Source organism: Cyprinodon tularosa, unplaced genomic scaffold (assembly GCF_016077235.1).
Source record: "Cyprinodon tularosa strain WSP-4 unplaced genomic scaffold, ASM1607723v1 ctg922, whole genome shotgun sequence".
NCBI lineage: Eukaryota > Metazoa > Chordata > Actinopteri > Cyprinodontiformes > Cyprinodontidae > Cyprinodon > Cyprinodon tularosa.
This window is the reverse complement of record NW_024039699.1, coordinates 356895-373059: the sequence shown is the minus strand read 5'-3', so window position 1 is coordinate 373059 and position 16165 is coordinate 356895. Positions and strand designations below refer to the sequence as shown.

General features: G+C 55.2%; 1 protein-coding gene across 1 annotated transcript in view; it reads right to left on the bottom strand.

The window, feature by feature from the left end:
* The window catches only part of lonp1 (lon peptidase 1, mitochondrial), a 33556-nt gene extending 23165 nt beyond the window's left edge, over window positions 1-10391 (bottom strand). Inside the window, exons 1-6 of the mRNA XM_038274623.1 lie at window positions 9909-10391; window positions 7676-7764; window positions 7474-7593; window positions 7235-7388; window positions 5736-5849; window positions 5600-5661 (exon numbers count right to left, since the gene is read on the bottom strand). Of these exons, the coding sequence (XP_038130551.1) occupies window positions 5600-5661; window positions 5736-5849; window positions 7235-7388; window positions 7474-7593; window positions 7676-7764; window positions 9909-10352 (983 nt within the window). The 5' untranslated portion in view covers window positions 10353-10391. The remainder of the gene's footprint in view (window positions 1-5599; window positions 5662-5735; window positions 5850-7234; window positions 7389-7473; window positions 7594-7675; window positions 7765-9908) is intronic.
* Window positions 10392-16165: the final 5774 nt, after the last annotated feature.

Here is a 16165-nt window from a genome sequence, read left to right as displayed (position 1 = left end):
CCACACTGGGAGAGGAGCGGTGGCCACACTGGGAGAGGAGCGGTGGCCACACTGGGAGAGGAGTGGTGTGGAGTGGTGGCCACACTGGGAGAGGAGCGGTGGCCACACTGGGAGAGGAGCGGGTGGCCACACTGGGAGAGGAGCGGTGGTGGCCACACTGGGGGGGGAGCGGTGGCCACACTGGGGGGGGAGCGGTGGCTACACTGGGGGGGGAGCGGTGGCTACACTGGGGGAGGAGCGGTGGCCACACTGGGGGAGGAGCGGTGGCCACACTGGGGGGGGAGCGGTGGCTACACTGGGGGGGGAGCGGTGGCTACACTGGGGGAGGAGTGGTGGCCACACTGGGGGGGGGAGCGGTGGCCACACTGGGGGGGGAGCGGTGGCCACACTGGGGGAGGAGCGGTGGCCACACTGGGGGGGGAGCGGTGGCCACACTGGGGGAGGAGCGGTGGCCACACTGGGGGGGGAGCGGTGGCTACACTGGGGGGGGAGCGGTGGCTACACTGGGGGAGGAGTGGTGGCCACACTGGGGGGGGAGCGGTGGCCACACTGGGGGGGGAGCGGTGGCCACACTGGGGGAGGAGCGGTGGCCACACTGGGGGGGGAGCGGTGGCCACACTGGGGGGGGAGCGGTGGCCACACTGGGGGAGGAGCGGTGGCCACACTGGGGGAGGAGTGGTGTGGAGTGGTGGCCACACTGGGAGAGGAGCGGTGGCCACACTGGGAGAGGAGCGGTGGCCACACTGGGAGAGGAGCGGTGGCCACACTGGGAGAGGAGCGGTGGCCACACTGGGAGAGGAGCGGTGGCCACACTGGGAGAGGAGCGGTGGCCACACTGGGAGAGGAGTGGTGTGGAGTGGTGGCCACACTGGGAGAGGAGTGGTGTGGAGTGGTGGCCACACTGGGAGAGGAGCGGTGGCCACACTGGGAGAGGAGCGGTGTGGAGTGGTGGCCACACTGGGAGAGGAGCGGTGGCCACACTGGGAGAGGAGTGGTGGCCACACTGGGAGAGGAGTGGTGGCCACACTGGGAGAGGAGTGGTGTGGAGTGGTGGCCACACTGGGAGAGGAGCGGTGGCCACACTGGGAGAGGAGTGGTGGCCACACTGGGAGAGGAGTGGTGGCCACACTGGGGGAGGAGCGGTGGCCACACTGGGGGAGGAGCGGTGGTGGCCACACTGGGAGAGGAGCGGCGGCCACACTGGGAGAGGAGCGGCGGCCACACTGGGAGAGGAGTGGTGGCCACACTGGGAGAGGAGTGGTGGCCACACTGGGAGAGGAGTGGTGGCCACACTGGGGGAGGAGCGGTGGTGGCCACACTGGGGGAGGAGCGGTGGTGGCCACACTGGGAGAGGAGCGGCGGCCACACTGGGAGAGGAGTGGCGGCCACACTGGGAGAGGAGTGGTGGCCACACTGGGAGAGGAGCGGTGGCCACACTGGGAGAGGAGCGGCGGCCACACTGGGAGAGGAGCGGTGGCCACACTGGGAGAGGAGCGGTGGTGGCCACACTGGGGGGGGAGCGGTGGCTACACTGGGGGAGGAGCGGTGGCCACACTGGGGGAGGAGCGGTGGCCACACTGGGGGGGGAGCGGTGGCTACACTGGGGGGGGAGCGGTGGCCACACTGGGGGAGGAGCGGTGGCCACACTGGGGGGGGAGCGGTGGCCACACTGGGGGGGGAGCGGTGGCCACACTGGGGGAGGAGCGGTGGCCACACTGGGGGGGAGCGGTGGCCACACTGGGGGAGCGGTGGCCACACTGGGGGAGGAGCGGTGGCCACACTGGGGGGGGAGCGGTGGCTACACTGGGGGGGGAGCGGTGGCTACACTGGGGGAGGAGTGGTGGCCACACTGGGGGGGGAGCGGTGGCCACACTGGGGGGGGAGCGGTGGCCACACTGGGGGAGGAGCGGTGGCCACACTGGGGGGGGGAGCGGTGGCCACACTGGGGGGGGAGCGGTGGCCACACTGGGGGGGGAGCGGTGGCCACACTGGGGGGGGGAGCGGTGGCCACACTGGGGGAGGAGCGGTGGCCACACTGGGGGAGGAGTGGTGTGGAGTGGTGGCCACACTGGGAGAGGAGCGGTGGCCACACTGGGAGAGGAGCGGTGGCCACACTGGGAGAGGAGCGGTGGCCACACTGGGAGAGGAGTGGTGGCCACACTGGGAGAGGAGTGGTGTGGAGTGGTGGCCACACTGGGAGAGGAGTGGTGGCCACACTGGGGGGGGAGCGGTGGCCACACTGGGGGGGGAGCGGTGGCCACACTGGGGGAGGAGCGGTGGCCACACTGGGGGGGGAGCGGTGGCCACACTGGGGGGGGAGCGGTGGCCACACTGGGGGGGGAGCGGTGGCCACACTGGGGGGGGAGCGGTGGCCACACTGGGAGAGGAGTGGTGGCCACACTGGGAGAGGAGCGGTGGCCACACTGGGAGAGGAGTGGTGGTGGGAGAGGAGCGGTGGCCACACTGGGAGAGGAGTGGTGGCCACACTGGGAGAGGAGTGGTGGCCACACTGGGAGAGGAGTGGTGGCCACACTGGGGGAGGAGCGGTGGTGGCCACACTGGGAGAGGAGCGGCGGCCACACTGGGAGAGGAGCGGCGGCCACACTGGGAGAGGAGTGGTGGCCACACTGGGAGAGGAGTGGTGGCCACACTGGGAGAGGAGCGGCGGCCACACTGGGGGAGGAGCGGCGGCCACACTGGGGGAGGAGCGGTGGCCACACTGGGCGAGGAGCGGTGGCCACACTGGGAGAGGAGCGGTGGCCACACTGGGAGAGGAGCGGTGGCCACACTGGGAGAGGAGCGGTGGCCACACTGGGAGAGGAGCGGTGGCCACACTGGGGGAGGAGTGGTGGCCACACTGGGGGAGGAGCGGTGGCCACACTGGGGGAGGAGCGGTGGCCACACTGGGAGAGGAGCGGTGGCCACACTGGGAGAGGAGTGGTGGCCACACTGGGAGAGGAGCGGTGGCCACACTGGGAGAGGAGCGGTGGCCACACTGGGAGAGGAGCGGTGGCCACACTGGGAGAGGAGTGGTGGCCACACTGGGAGAGGAGCGGTGGCCACACTGGGAGAGGAGCGGTGGTGGCCACACTGGGAGAGGAGTGGTGGCCACACTGGGAGAGGAGCGGTGGTGGCCACACTGGGAGAGGAGCGGTGGTGGCCACACTGGGAGAGGAGTGGTGGCCACACTGGGAGAGGAGTGGTGGCCACACTGGGAGAGGAGCGGTGGTGGCCACACTGGGAGAGGAGTGGTGGCCACACTGGGAGAGGAGTGGTGTGGAGTGGTGGCCACACTGGGAGAGGAGCGGTGGCCACACTGGGAGAGGAGCGGTGGCCACACTGGGAGAGGAGTGGTGTGGAGTGGTGGCCACACTGGGAGAGGAGCGGTGGCCACACTGGGAGAGGAGCGGTGGTGGCCACACTGGGAGAGGAGCGGTGGTGGCCACACTGGGAGAGGAGCGGTGGTGGCCACACTGGGAGAGGAGTGGTGGCCACACTGGGAGAGGAGCGGTGGTGGCCACACTGGGAGAGGAGCGGTGGTGGCCACACTGGGAGAGGAGCGGTGGTGGCCACACTGGGAGAGGAGTGGTGGTGGCCACACTGGGAGAGGAGCGGTGGCCACACTGGGAGAGGAGTGGTGGTGGCCACACTGGGAGAGGAGTGGTGGCCACACTGGGAGAGGAGTGGTGGCCACACTGGGAGAGGAGCGGTGGTGGCCACACTGGGAGAGGAGCGGTGGTGGCCACACTGGGAGAGGAGTGGTGGCCACACTGGGAGAGGAGTGGTGGCCAAACTGGGAGAGGAGCGGTGGCCACACTGGGAGAGGAGTGGTGGCCAAACTGGGAGAGGAGCGGTGGCCACACTGGGAGAGGAGTGGTGGCCACACTGGGAGAGGAGCGGTGGCCACACTGGGAGAGGAGTGGTGGCCAAACTGGGAGAGGAGTGGTGGCCAAACTGGGAGAGGAGCGGTGGCCACACTGGGAGAGGAGTGGTGGCCACACTGGGAGAGGAGCGGTGGCCACACTGGGAGAGGAGTGGTGGCCACACTGGGGGAGGAGCGGTGGCCACACTGGGAGAGGAGCGGTGGCCACACTGGGAGAGGAGCGGTGGCCACACTGGGGGAGGAGCGGTGGCCACACTGGGGGAGGAGCGGTGGCCACACTGGGAGAGGAGCGGTGGTGGCCACACTGGGAGAGGAGTGGTGTGGAGTGGTGGCCACACTGGGGGAGGAGCGGCCACACTGGGAGAGGAGCGGTGGCCACACTGGGAGAGGAGTGGTGGCCACACTGGGGGAGAAGCGGTGGCCACACTGGGAGAGGAGTGGTGTGGAGTGGCGGCCACACTGGGAGAGGAGTGGTGTGGAGTGGTGGCCACACTGGGGGAGGAGCGGCGGCCACACTGGGGGAGGAGTGGCCACACTGGGGGAGTGGCGGCGGCCACACTGGGAGAGGAGCGGCGGCCACACTGGGAGAGGAGCGGCGGCCACACTGGGGGAGGAGCGGTGGCCACACTGGGAGAGGAGCGGTGGCCACACTGGGAGAGGAGCGGTGGCCACACTGGGAGAGGAGTGGTGGCCACACTGGGAGAGGAGTGGTGGCCACACTGGGAGAGGAGCGGTGGCCACACTGGGAGAGGAGTGGTGGTGGGAGAGGAGCGGTGGCCACACTGGGAGAGGAGTGGTGGCCACACTGGGAGAGGAGCGGTGGCCACACTGGGAGAGGAGCGGTGGCCACACTGGGAGAGGAGCGGTGGCCACACTGGGAGAGGAGCGGTGGCCACACTGGGAGAGGAGCGGGGGCCACACTGGGAGAGGAGCGGTGGCCACACTGGGAGAGGAGTGGTGTGGAGTGGTGGCCACACTGGGGGAGGAGCGGCGGCCACACTGGGGGAGGAGCGGCGGCCACACTGGGAGAGGAGCGGTGGCCACACTGGGAGAGGAGTGGTGGCCACACTGGGGGAGGAGCGGCGGCCACACTGGGGGAGGAGCGGCGGCCACACTGGGGGAGGAGCGGCCACACTGGGAGAGCGGCGGCCACACTGGGAGAGGAGCGGCGGCCACACTGGGAGAGGAGCGGCGGCCACACTGGGAGAGGAGCGGCGGCCACACTGGGAGAGGAGCGGCGGCCACACTGGGGGAGGAGCGGCGGCCACACTGGGTCCCCGAGTCCCCACTCTGCTCCCCGGGCGCCGCACAATGGCAGCCCACTGCTCCCCAAGGGTATGGGTTAAATCCAGAGAGTGAATTTCGTTGTAAATGTGTGTGTTGTAAAAATGACAATACAGTTGAATTCCAATCTATTCATTGCATTTAACAGGTAAACGCTACATTTCTCCCTCCGGCCCTTTAGGGGGCGCACTACGTTTACAGTGGGTTTGCTGCCACATGGACAGAGAGAGACCTGCAGCTAGTACCAGCTCCATGCACCCTAACCGAAGTCGTGCAGCAAAGGACTCTGGACCGCAGACCTAGAAGGTCCTGAAAAAACCCTGCAGTGAAACATCTGCAGGAAAATATCGGCAACTCGTTCAGCCTCAGGTGAAAAGTTAGCCCGCTGGCTACCTGGGAACCATGCAGTGGAACAGCAGCGCCTTGGCTAACCTGTAGAGGGGGTTGAGGGCGATGATGTCCCGGATGGTCTTCACTATTTCAGCTGTCAGCGCCTGCGGAGACACGCAGTCTGAGAACATTCGACCATCACTGCGACGGCTCCCACCTGCGTGGCTCAGGGCGCTACCTTGACCTCCTCTGTGACCGTGAACTGCTCATGCTGGACGTTATCCACTTCAACCATCAGGATGCTGGAGGAGGGTAAAGGCTGGAGCTCTGGACTCAGGTCAGCGTCTGCAACCTGATCAACAAACACTTCAATGCCTGTTTAACCACACGGACGTTCAGCAGCAATCCCCCAGGAGGCGGTGCCGCCTTTCCTCCTGAGGATCGTCAGCGGTTAGCATTCGTTCAAAGGTCCAGACAGAAGGACGGATCTAAAACAGCTCAGGGTTTTCCTGCTTCCTTGTTACAGAACCTGGAGCAGCGGAGGGATTTCACCACCTCTACAGCTAAGCACCGTGTTAGCATTCAGCAGTGATTAGCAGCAGAACTCTAAGCACCGTGTTCGCATTCAGCTGTGATTAGCAGCCGAACGCTAAGCAACATATTAGCATTCAGCTGTGATTAGCAGCAGAACGCAAAGCAGCGTGTTAGCATTGAGCTATGATTAGCAGCAGAATGCTAAGCAACATGTTAGCATTCAGCTATGATTAGCAACAGAACGCTAAGCACCGTGTTACCATTCAGCTATGATTAGCAGCAGAATGCTGAGCAGCGTGTTAGCATTCAGCTGTAATTAGCAGCAAAACGCTAAGCAACATGTTAGCATTCAGCTGTGATTAGCAGAAGAACACTAATCAGCGTGTTAGCATTCAGCAGTGATTAGCAGCAGAACTCTAAGCAGCGTGTTAGCATTCAGCAGTGATTAGCAGCAGAACTCTAAGCAGCGTGTTAGCATTCAGCAGTGATTAGCAGCAGAACTCTAAGCAACATGTTAGCATTCAGCTGTGATTAGCAGCAGAACACTAATCAGCGTGTTAGCATTCAGCAGTGATTAGCAGCAGAACGCTAAGCAGCGTGTTAGCATTCAGCTGTAATTGGCAGCAAAACGCTAAGCAACATGTTAGCATTCAGCTGTGATTAGCAGAAGAACACTAATCAGCGTGTTAGCATTCAGCAGTGATTAGCAGCAGAATGCTAAGCAGCGTGTTAGCATTCAGCTGTGATTAGCAGCAGAACGCTAAGCAGCGTGTTAGCATTCAGCTGTGATTAGCAGCAGAACGCTAAGCAGCGTGTTAGCATTCAGCTGTGATTAGCAGCAGAACGCTAAGCAGCGTGTTAGCATTCAGCTGTGATTAGCAGCAGAACGCTAAGCAGCGTGTTAGCATTCAGCTGTGATTAGCAGCAGAACGCTAAGCAGCGTGTTAGCATTCAGCTGTGATTAGCAGCAGAACGCTAAGCAGCGTGTTAGCATTCAGCTGTGATTAGCAGCAGAACGCTAAGCAGCGTGTTAGCATTCAGCTGTGATTAGCAGCAGAACGCTAAGCAGCGTGTTAGCATTCAGCTGTGATTAGCAGCAGAACGCTAAGCAGCGTGTTAGCATTCAGCTGTGATTAGCAGCAGAACACTAAGCAGCAGTGATTAGCAGCAGAATTCTAACACGCTGAACTGACCTGAACCCACCTTGTTCTCCAGCTGCTCAGCCTCAGACGCGGGGGGCTCCTTGCGGTTGCGTTTGGACTTGCGTCGAGTCTTGACCTTGGACTCTGGCTCGGACTCTGACCACTCGGCCGGCGCCTCCTCGGCCTCCAGCTCCAGCTGCCTGGTTATACGGATCCTGAGGAACACAGTTAGCAGAGGTTACAGCGGTTTCTATGGGAACCAGGTGTTTGCCGGATGCTCTGGGATGGCGTGGCGCTGACCTGCGGTGACCCATGACGATCATCCTCAGCTTGTCTCCCAGATCCTGCATCTCGTGTATCTGAACGAAGGTCCCAGTGGAATAGATGGAGTCCAGGGACTCGACCACATCCGACTCGTTACTGGAAGATAGGAGGAACCGGTTCTGGAACGAGCTGCGATGCTAACGGCAGAAACACTGCAGCAGGAAATGATCTCACTTACTTATCATCCTTCTTCAGAAACACTCCGGCGTACGGCTGAGCCAGGCGCACCTTCGTCCTCAGGAGCTCCATCAGAGCCTTGTTCTTCACCTGCCGCCACACAGGGAGGAGAACACGGATGAAAGGAGAACACGGCTGAGAGGAGGTGAGAACGCGGCTGAGAGGAGGTGAGAACGCAGCTGAGAGGAGGTGAGAACGCAGCTGAGAGGAGGTGAGAACGCAGCTGAGAGGAGGTGAGAACGCAGCTGAGAGGAGGTGAGAACGCGGCTCAGAGGAGGCGAGAACGCAGCTGAGAGGAGGTGAGAACGCGGCTCAGAGGAGGCGAGAACAACGGCTGAGAGGAGGCGAGAACAACGGCTGAGAGGAGGCGAGAACGCGGCTCTAGGGCTTCATTAGCAGAAAGAAGAGGAAGTGACCAGCAGCAGCAGCAGCTGTGTGCGCGGCGCGCCCTCATCAGAGGCGCTGCTTCCATCGGTTCTGACCCAGCGATCAGCTGATCAATGCCAAGGAGCAGTGACACAAAGATGGCTGCTCACTGCTCCGTCGCCTCCTTCTGTGATTCATTAATAAAGTGGAACCAATTATGGGATCATTTCCACTTCATCCACAATTAACTAATTGCTAATTAACTAATTATGGGAAGGGCAGCTCAGTAGGTTCCCTAGCAAGGCTCTTTCTGTTCTCCCTGAGCATGCGTGGGTTCTCTCCGGGTACTCTGGCTTCCTCCCACCGTCCAAAAACACATGGCTGTTAGGTCCACTGGCTCCTCTAAATTCTCCTTAGGTGTGAATGATTGTTTCTATGTTGCCCTAAGATGGACTGGAGACCTGTCCAGGGAGGACCCCCCCCCTCTCTGTCCATGGCGGACCCCCCCCCTCTCTGTCCAGGGAGGACCCCCCCTCTCTGTCCAGGGCGGACCCCCCCTCTCTGTCCAGGGAGGACCCCCCCCCTCTCTGTCCAGGGCGGACCCCCCCCCTCTCTGTCCAGGGCGGACCCCCCCTCTCTGTCCAGGGCGGACCCCCCCCTCTCTGTCCATGGCGGACCCCCCCTCTCTGTCCAGGGAGGACCCCCCCCCCTCTCTGTCCAGGGAGGACCCCCCCTCTCTGTCCAGGGCGGACACCCCCCTCTGTCCAGGGCGGACCCCCCCCCCTCTCTGTCCAGGGCGGACCCCCCCCCTCTGTCCAGGGCGGACCCCCCCCCCTCTCTGTCCAGGGAGGACCCCCCCTCTCTGTCCAGGGAGGACCCCCCCCCCTCTCTGTCCAGGGAGGACCCCCCCCCCCTCTCTGTCCAGGGCGGACCCCCCCTCTCTGTCCAGGGAGGACCCCCCCCCCCTCTCTGTCCAGGGAGGACCCCCCCTCTCTGTCCAGGGCGGACCCCCCCCTCTCTGTCCATGGCGGACCCCCCCTCTCTGTCCAGGGCGGACCCCCCCTCTCTGTCCAGGGAGGACCCCCCCCCCCTCTCTGTCCAGGGCGGACCCCCCCTCTCTGTCCAGGGAGGACCCCCCCTCTCTGTCCATGGCGGACCCCCCCTCTCTGTCCATGGCGGACCCCCCCTCTCTGTCCAGGGAGGACCCCCCTCCCTCTCTGTCCAGGGCGGACCCCCCCTCTCTGTCCAGGGCGGACCCCCCCTCTCTGTCCAGGGAGGACCCCCCCTCTCTGTCCAGGGCGGACCCCCCCCTCTGTCCAGGGCGGACAGCTCACCTGTAGACAGCTGGCTCTAGCAGCCCTCACCCTGTGACAGAAAATGGATTGATGGATAATTATGGGATGTTTGGACAACAGCAGAGCTTTAAGGTTTCCTGTCTTTCTAGAGCTGCTGGTCCAAACGGGTCAGATAGCAGCAGAGGTCTACAGCGCCCCTAGTGGCTGGCTGTCACTCAGTGTTGCTTTTAATAAATAGGATTGTTCTCTGATCTGAAGTCAGTTTTTCTAGTTTCACTGAACTGTTTCTGTAGATCTGGATGTTTAGATTCTCTCTGAGGGGAATTCAGGGTCCCACGCACAGATGGGGGGGGGGGGGGGGGGTCGAGTTTTCTCTGCTCATGTAACATTTATGACGTCATGTCAGTCATGTAATGAATGAGTTTTAGTGGAAAGAGAAAAACCAGAACCAGAGGAAGGAAAGATGACAGGAGGCCTTCCCTCATTAATTAATTAATCTTCATCCCAATCTGCGTCTCAGCGGTAATTCTACAATAATCTGCCCATCATCATCATCATCACCATAACCCTGACCTCGATGATCTTGATGAACCGGGGGAACACCGGGTTCCGGCTCACAGCGATCAGCGGCACGTTGGGAAACACCTCCGGAACCAGCATGGGGGTCAGAGCCGTCATCTGGGCTTCGCTGTAAGGGGCTTCCCCGTCTCCTCCTCCCGCCTCATCTCCCCCAGAGGCGGCGCTGTCTCCACCGTCCTCCCCGGAGAAGCCCGACCCGCTGGACCGGGTACCGAACCATCGACTCAGCGCGTGTTCACCGCGGCTGGACGCGGGGAAGCGGCTGAGAGGGAGCGGGGCGGCCGCGACCCGCAGCCACCGCCGGGCCGCTGGCAGCCCCGGGCGGACCGCGGGCAGCGCGCTGAGGCCGCGGCTCTGCGCTGCGGCTCCGGTCAGCAGCGGCGCCGCTCGGTGCCTGAAGGGCCGAACAGCTCCAGCCATCCTCCAGCAGGCGGCCATGTTGCTCTTCAAGGTTCTTACTCAAACAGCACGTGACTCCAACTTCCGTCAATAGTTCAACTTCTACTTCTTCTACGACCGTTGGTGACTGACGTCATGGAGCATCACCGCCACCTGCTGGTGGGGAGGGAGCTTACTGTTCCATAATTGTTTTTCTAAAGTTTATTAGAGATTTTTTGTAATACAAGAAGAAATAAGTAACATTTCCAGTGAACAGTCGCCAGGGGTTTGAACAAAAGTAGTTATTATAAATAAAAAATAACTGAATAAACGTAAAAATAGCAAAAGTGATTATGTAAAGCTGCACATAGAGGCATGTAAAGCATATTTATTACATAATGTTTTGAATTCAGAGCATAAAGTTTTAGCAGCCTTTTTGTTATTGGGACAGGATAAAGTAGAAAAATAAATTGTTGCTTCCTTTAAAAAAGCGATACATGAGGGTTTAATCATAATACATTTACATTTATGGATGTAAAACTTGGCCAACAGCAAAAGATTACATAAAAAGAAATGGTCAGAAAGTTCTTTTCTATATTCTATAATTCCAAATAAAACATCTTTAAAATAAAGTTCAAATTTGTTGTAAATATTGTGCAGAATGAAGTGACAAACAGCTTGCCATAGGTGAGAGAGACTCAGAGCAAATGTTGCAGAAAGTACAAATGGTCTCAATGTCGTTTTTTTATTTATACAAAAAGTACTTTACTGGGTAACAGCGGTGAATGATCTTTAAGGAAACCTCTTTAATCTTGTGTACTAGAAAATATTTATTGGCTAGAGACCAGGTTCTGTTTTAGCAGACCTCTGAGACCAGACCAGACAGAAACAACATGAGGAACTGAGATGCAGTTATCTTGGAATAAAGTGCAAAAATGTTTGTTATTTTTTAGGAGATTTGGGTTGAAAACACAGCCGACCTGCATGAGTATCAGTTGGATCAGGTCGAGGTCTCGGCCTTTAAATAACATTATAACAGCTGCTGGAACAGCATCAAAAACAACAATCTATTTTAGGCTTATATGAATCTTAAAAGGGCAGGTTTCCCTTTTCATTGAAAAGTTGTCGTATCAGTGTGGAATCATTCCTAGAGCTCACTGTTCTACACAGAATGAGAAGAAAGGGCGTCGACACCCTGTGCTCCACACCTACAACCCAAAATACTATTAGAAGTAAATCCTTTAAAAATCATTGATGGAATAGATCAAACGAGACCAGGTGCAGACTGATGTCAGGTTGGCCTTTAAGATCATTCTAACCATTTTCTCATTATTTCCACAAACTATTGAGATATGATGTCATGAGCAGCAGTAGAACACTTTACACTAGTTCTCCATGTTTACAGGGTGAAATGTTCCTCCATGGTGACCTGCAGGTCCCATTTGCTTGTAAAATGTCCCCCCTTCATGTTTAGAAGCTGAACATGCGTCGACTCACAGGCTGAATGTTTAGGAGCAGAAATAAGAGAGGATGGTCCATCTGGAGGAGACAACTTACCAAATCAACACTTTCAATGTGATAATCTGACACTGATGGCTGAGGTTCACCCAGTTACGCCGATCGGAGTTCACTAATATCAGTGTTGCTTGGACCTAGTCTGGAAAAATGGTTTACTGCTGTATAAGAGGACCCTTTGTAGAGCAAGAGCAGCATATTTCTCCTCATTAATAGAGGAGAATAAGAATAATCCTAGATTTCTTTTTAATCCAGTCGCCAAACTCACCCAGAGCCATAGCTCTGTTGAACCGTCCATTCCACCTGCTCTTAGCAGCAATGATTTTATGGGATTCTTTATAAATAAGATTGATCTTATTAAAAATAAGATCATTAGCACTCCTCTATCTACGATTGGTTTGTCTCTGGAGGGAGGGGGGGATAGCATCTGAGGTAGTCATGGTGTCATGGTGTGTTTGAAAGTTTGCCCACATGCAGAAAGAACCCAGAGGCAGGGTGAAAGTTAAACTGTTTATTGTGAAGGTGAGGAACTCAGAGGGACAAAACAAAGGGATTCTCAGCTTGGTGAATGTCCAGCGGTCAGGTGAACCGGAACCTCTAGAGGGAGATCAGAGTGGTGAGTTCATGGTCCATGGGATTTACAGGCCACTACTGAAACTTAGCCAGATAAGGACTCACAGTTTATGACTAGTGGTTGCTCCATGTTTCCTGTTTGTGGGGACCGCACAGAAAAGGTGATGCTTGGCTGGAGGGCGGACGGGCAGACTGGTTGTGGTCCAGAGGACTGTCAACCAGTTTTCATGAGGTGGCCTGCAAACTGAAGCGGTGAATGTTTTCTAGAATCTCAGAGTGACCAATGGGTTCCCAAGGCTTGAAGGACCAGGTTTATCCAGTGGATCAGGAGATAATCCTGCCGGAAACCACAAAGGAGACAAAGGGTTCGACCAGAGGACTGAGAGAGACGAAAACCCAAAGCTCTGAGAGGCTAGAGGACCCAATACTGGCAGACACTCTGGTGACAAGGTTCTTCTTCTTCTGAGGTTTTATGGTGGTTGGCAAACTTGTGAAATGTGCATTACTGCCACCAACTGATATGGAGTAAAGCAAGGAAACAGGAAACGATTCACCCCAGAAACAAAAAAAAACCTGTGTAACTTAACCCAACATAATAAACCACATTTGCCCTTATAATGTTAATTTATCTTTAAGTCATCGTCACTCTGCCAGTTTCTGATGGTCCCATCGGTCCTCCCATCATGCTTCCAACCATCTCCCAGTTCAAATCTTTCACTTCCAGATATTTTTCTGCAGCTTTCACTATTATTTTGATTTTTTCGTTTTTTCTTGTCGTCTGTGCAGTACAATTAATCACTTCCACCATGAATAGAACAAAATTTCTCTTTTTAACAATTGGTGAGTCTTCATCAATTTTGGGACATTTCTCCAGAGGTTTGGAATCTGCCGTGTGTTGAACTGTTGGTTTTCTAACTGAGATGGGATCCTTTTAGCAGCTTCAGCTTAAGTTGGTTTAATGCAGAGCTGCGTACTTTGAAGCAAAATGCTAGGAAACTGGAGAGAAAATATCGCTCCACAGGCCTGCGAGAGTCCTTCCAAGTCTGGAAAAATGGTTTACTGCTGTATAAGAGGACTCTTTGTAAAGCAAGAGCAGCATACTTCTCCTCATTAATAGAGGAGAATAAGAATAATCCTAGATTTCTTTTTAATCCAGTTGCCAAACTCACCCAGAGCCATAGCTCTGTTGAACCGTCCATTCCACCTGCTCTTAGCAGCAATGATTTTATGGGATTCTTTATAAATAAGATTGATCTTATTAAAAATAAGATCATAAGCACTCCTCTATCCGCGATTGTACCTGAGGTAGTCATGGAATCTGAACCGGGTTTAGACTGCTTTGATCCAGTTGAACTCTCTGAATTAGCAAAATTATTGTCTTCATCTAAGCCTTCAACTTGTATGTTAGATCCAGTTCCAACCAGGTTATTTAAGGAGGTATTCCCTTTGATCTCCTCCTCCATTTTAGATGTGATTAATCTATCTCTGTTACAGGGATATGTACCTAAAGCTTTTAAGGTTGCTGTAATTAAACCTCTGCTTAAGAAACCGTCTCTTGACCCAGATGACTTGGTCAATTATAGACCTATATCCAATCTTCCTTTCTTATCCAAAATTCTTGAGAAAGTAGTTGCCAAACAAGTTTGCGATCACTTCCACCATAATGAACTTTTTGAAGAGTTTCAGTCTGGCTTTAGAGCTCATCATAGCACTGAAACAGCTCTGGTGAAAGTCACTAATGATATTCTCATGGCCTCAGATAATGGACTTGCATCTGTGCTCGTCCTGTTGGATCTTAGTGCTGCATTTGATACAGTTGACCATAATATTCTTTTAGAAAGACTTGAATATTTTGTTGGAATTAAAGGAACAGCACTAGACTGGTTTAAATCCTATCTATCTGATCGAATTCAGTTTGTTCATGTTAATGATTGATCTTCAACACGCTCAAAGGTTACCTGTGGAGTACCACAGGGATCAGTGCTAGGACCAATTCTCTTTACTTTATACATGCTCCCAATTGGTAGAGTTATTAGACAGCATGGGATTAATTTCCACTGTTATGCTGATGATACCCAGCTATATCTGTCTATAAATCCAGATGAAGCTAACCCATTACATAGATTACAGGCATGTCTTGAAGACATAAAAACCTGGATGACTCTAAACTTTCTGCTTCTGAATGCAGACAAAACAGAAGTTATAGTCTTTGGACCAGAGTCTCTGAAAAAGAAACTGATTAGCCAGTCACTTCATTTGGATGGGATTAAACTGATTTCAGATAATAAAGTAAAAAATCTTGGTGTTATTTTTGATCAGGACCTGTCATTTAAATCCCAGATCAAAGAGGTTTCTAGAATTTCGTTCTTTCATCTGAGGAACATTGCAAAAATTAGAAATATCCTGTCCAGGGGTGATGCTGAGAAACTAGTCCATGCATTTGTTACTTCAAGGCTGGACTATTGTAATTCTTTACTATCAGGAAGTCCACAAACTGTAGTTAAAAGCCTTCAGCTGATCCAAAATGCTGCAGCCAGAGTTCTGATGGAAATGAAAAAGAGAGATCATATCTCTCCTATCCTGGCTTCTCTTCATTGGCTTCCTGTTAAATCCAGAATAGAATTTAAAATCCTCCTTCTCACATATAAAGCCTTAAATGGCCAAGCTCCATCTGATATCAGAGATCTGATTGTTCCTTATGTTCCTAACAGAGCACTTCGCTCTCAATCTGCAGGTTTACTAGTGGTTCCTAGAATTTCTAAAAGTAGAATGGGAGGCAGATCTTTTAGTTATCAGGCTCCTCTCCTGTGGAACCAACTACCAGTTTTAGTCCGTGAGGCAGACACCCTGTCTACTTTTAAGGCTAGGCTTAAAACTTTCCTTTTTGATAAAGCTTCTAGTTAGAGTGGCTCGGGTTATCCTGATCTATCTCTATAGTTCTGCTGCTATAGGCTTAGACTGCTGGAGGACATAGGGACCCCTTTTTCATCATTCTGCTTCATTCTATCTCTATTCTCCCACTCTGCAGAATCTGTTAGTTCAATCTCTAACGTTCTGCTCTCTCTGCTTTTCCTCAGAGTAGCTTTGCCTCGTCTGTTCCTGTTTGGCTGTGACGTCATCCTGGAAAGAAACATCAGCTGTGCTGCTTCTATCAACACCCTTGTTTATAGATGTTGGAGATCGGCCTGTTTTCCAGTGTGGTCCTGTTTCTCTGACCGTGACTGAGTGGATGTGCTCTCTTCATCCTCTGACATGGGAGCTGCCTTGGAGCTCGTCTGCCTGGCTGTGTGTTTCCTGGACGGGGCCGCCTTTTACAGCTGCTTTTTGTATCTCTGCTTCTGTCTCCTTGAACCCCAGTCGGCCTCGGCAGATGGCCGCTCACACTGAGCCTGGTTCTGCTGGAGGTTTCTTCCTGTTAAAAGGGAGTTTTTCCTCTCCACTGTCGCTACAAGCATGCTTAGTGTGAGGGATTGTATTTGAGTCAATGAGTCGATGCAATCAACTGGTTTTCCTTAGATAGAAAACTTTGTATCAATTTGACTGTATGATCTGGTTGAACTGTAAAGTGCCTTGAGATGACATGTGTTGTGAATTTGGCGCTATATAAATAAACTGAATTGAATTGAAAGTTATTCTGAGCTCAAATTTCATTTTTTTATTTCCTCAGACCTTTTGCTGCTTCACAGCCACGATAAGCAGCAGAATGTTCTCCACCACAGTTACAGCATTTTATTTTAGCTTCTTTTCCACATTTTCCATACTCATGCTCTCCTGCAGACCTTCCA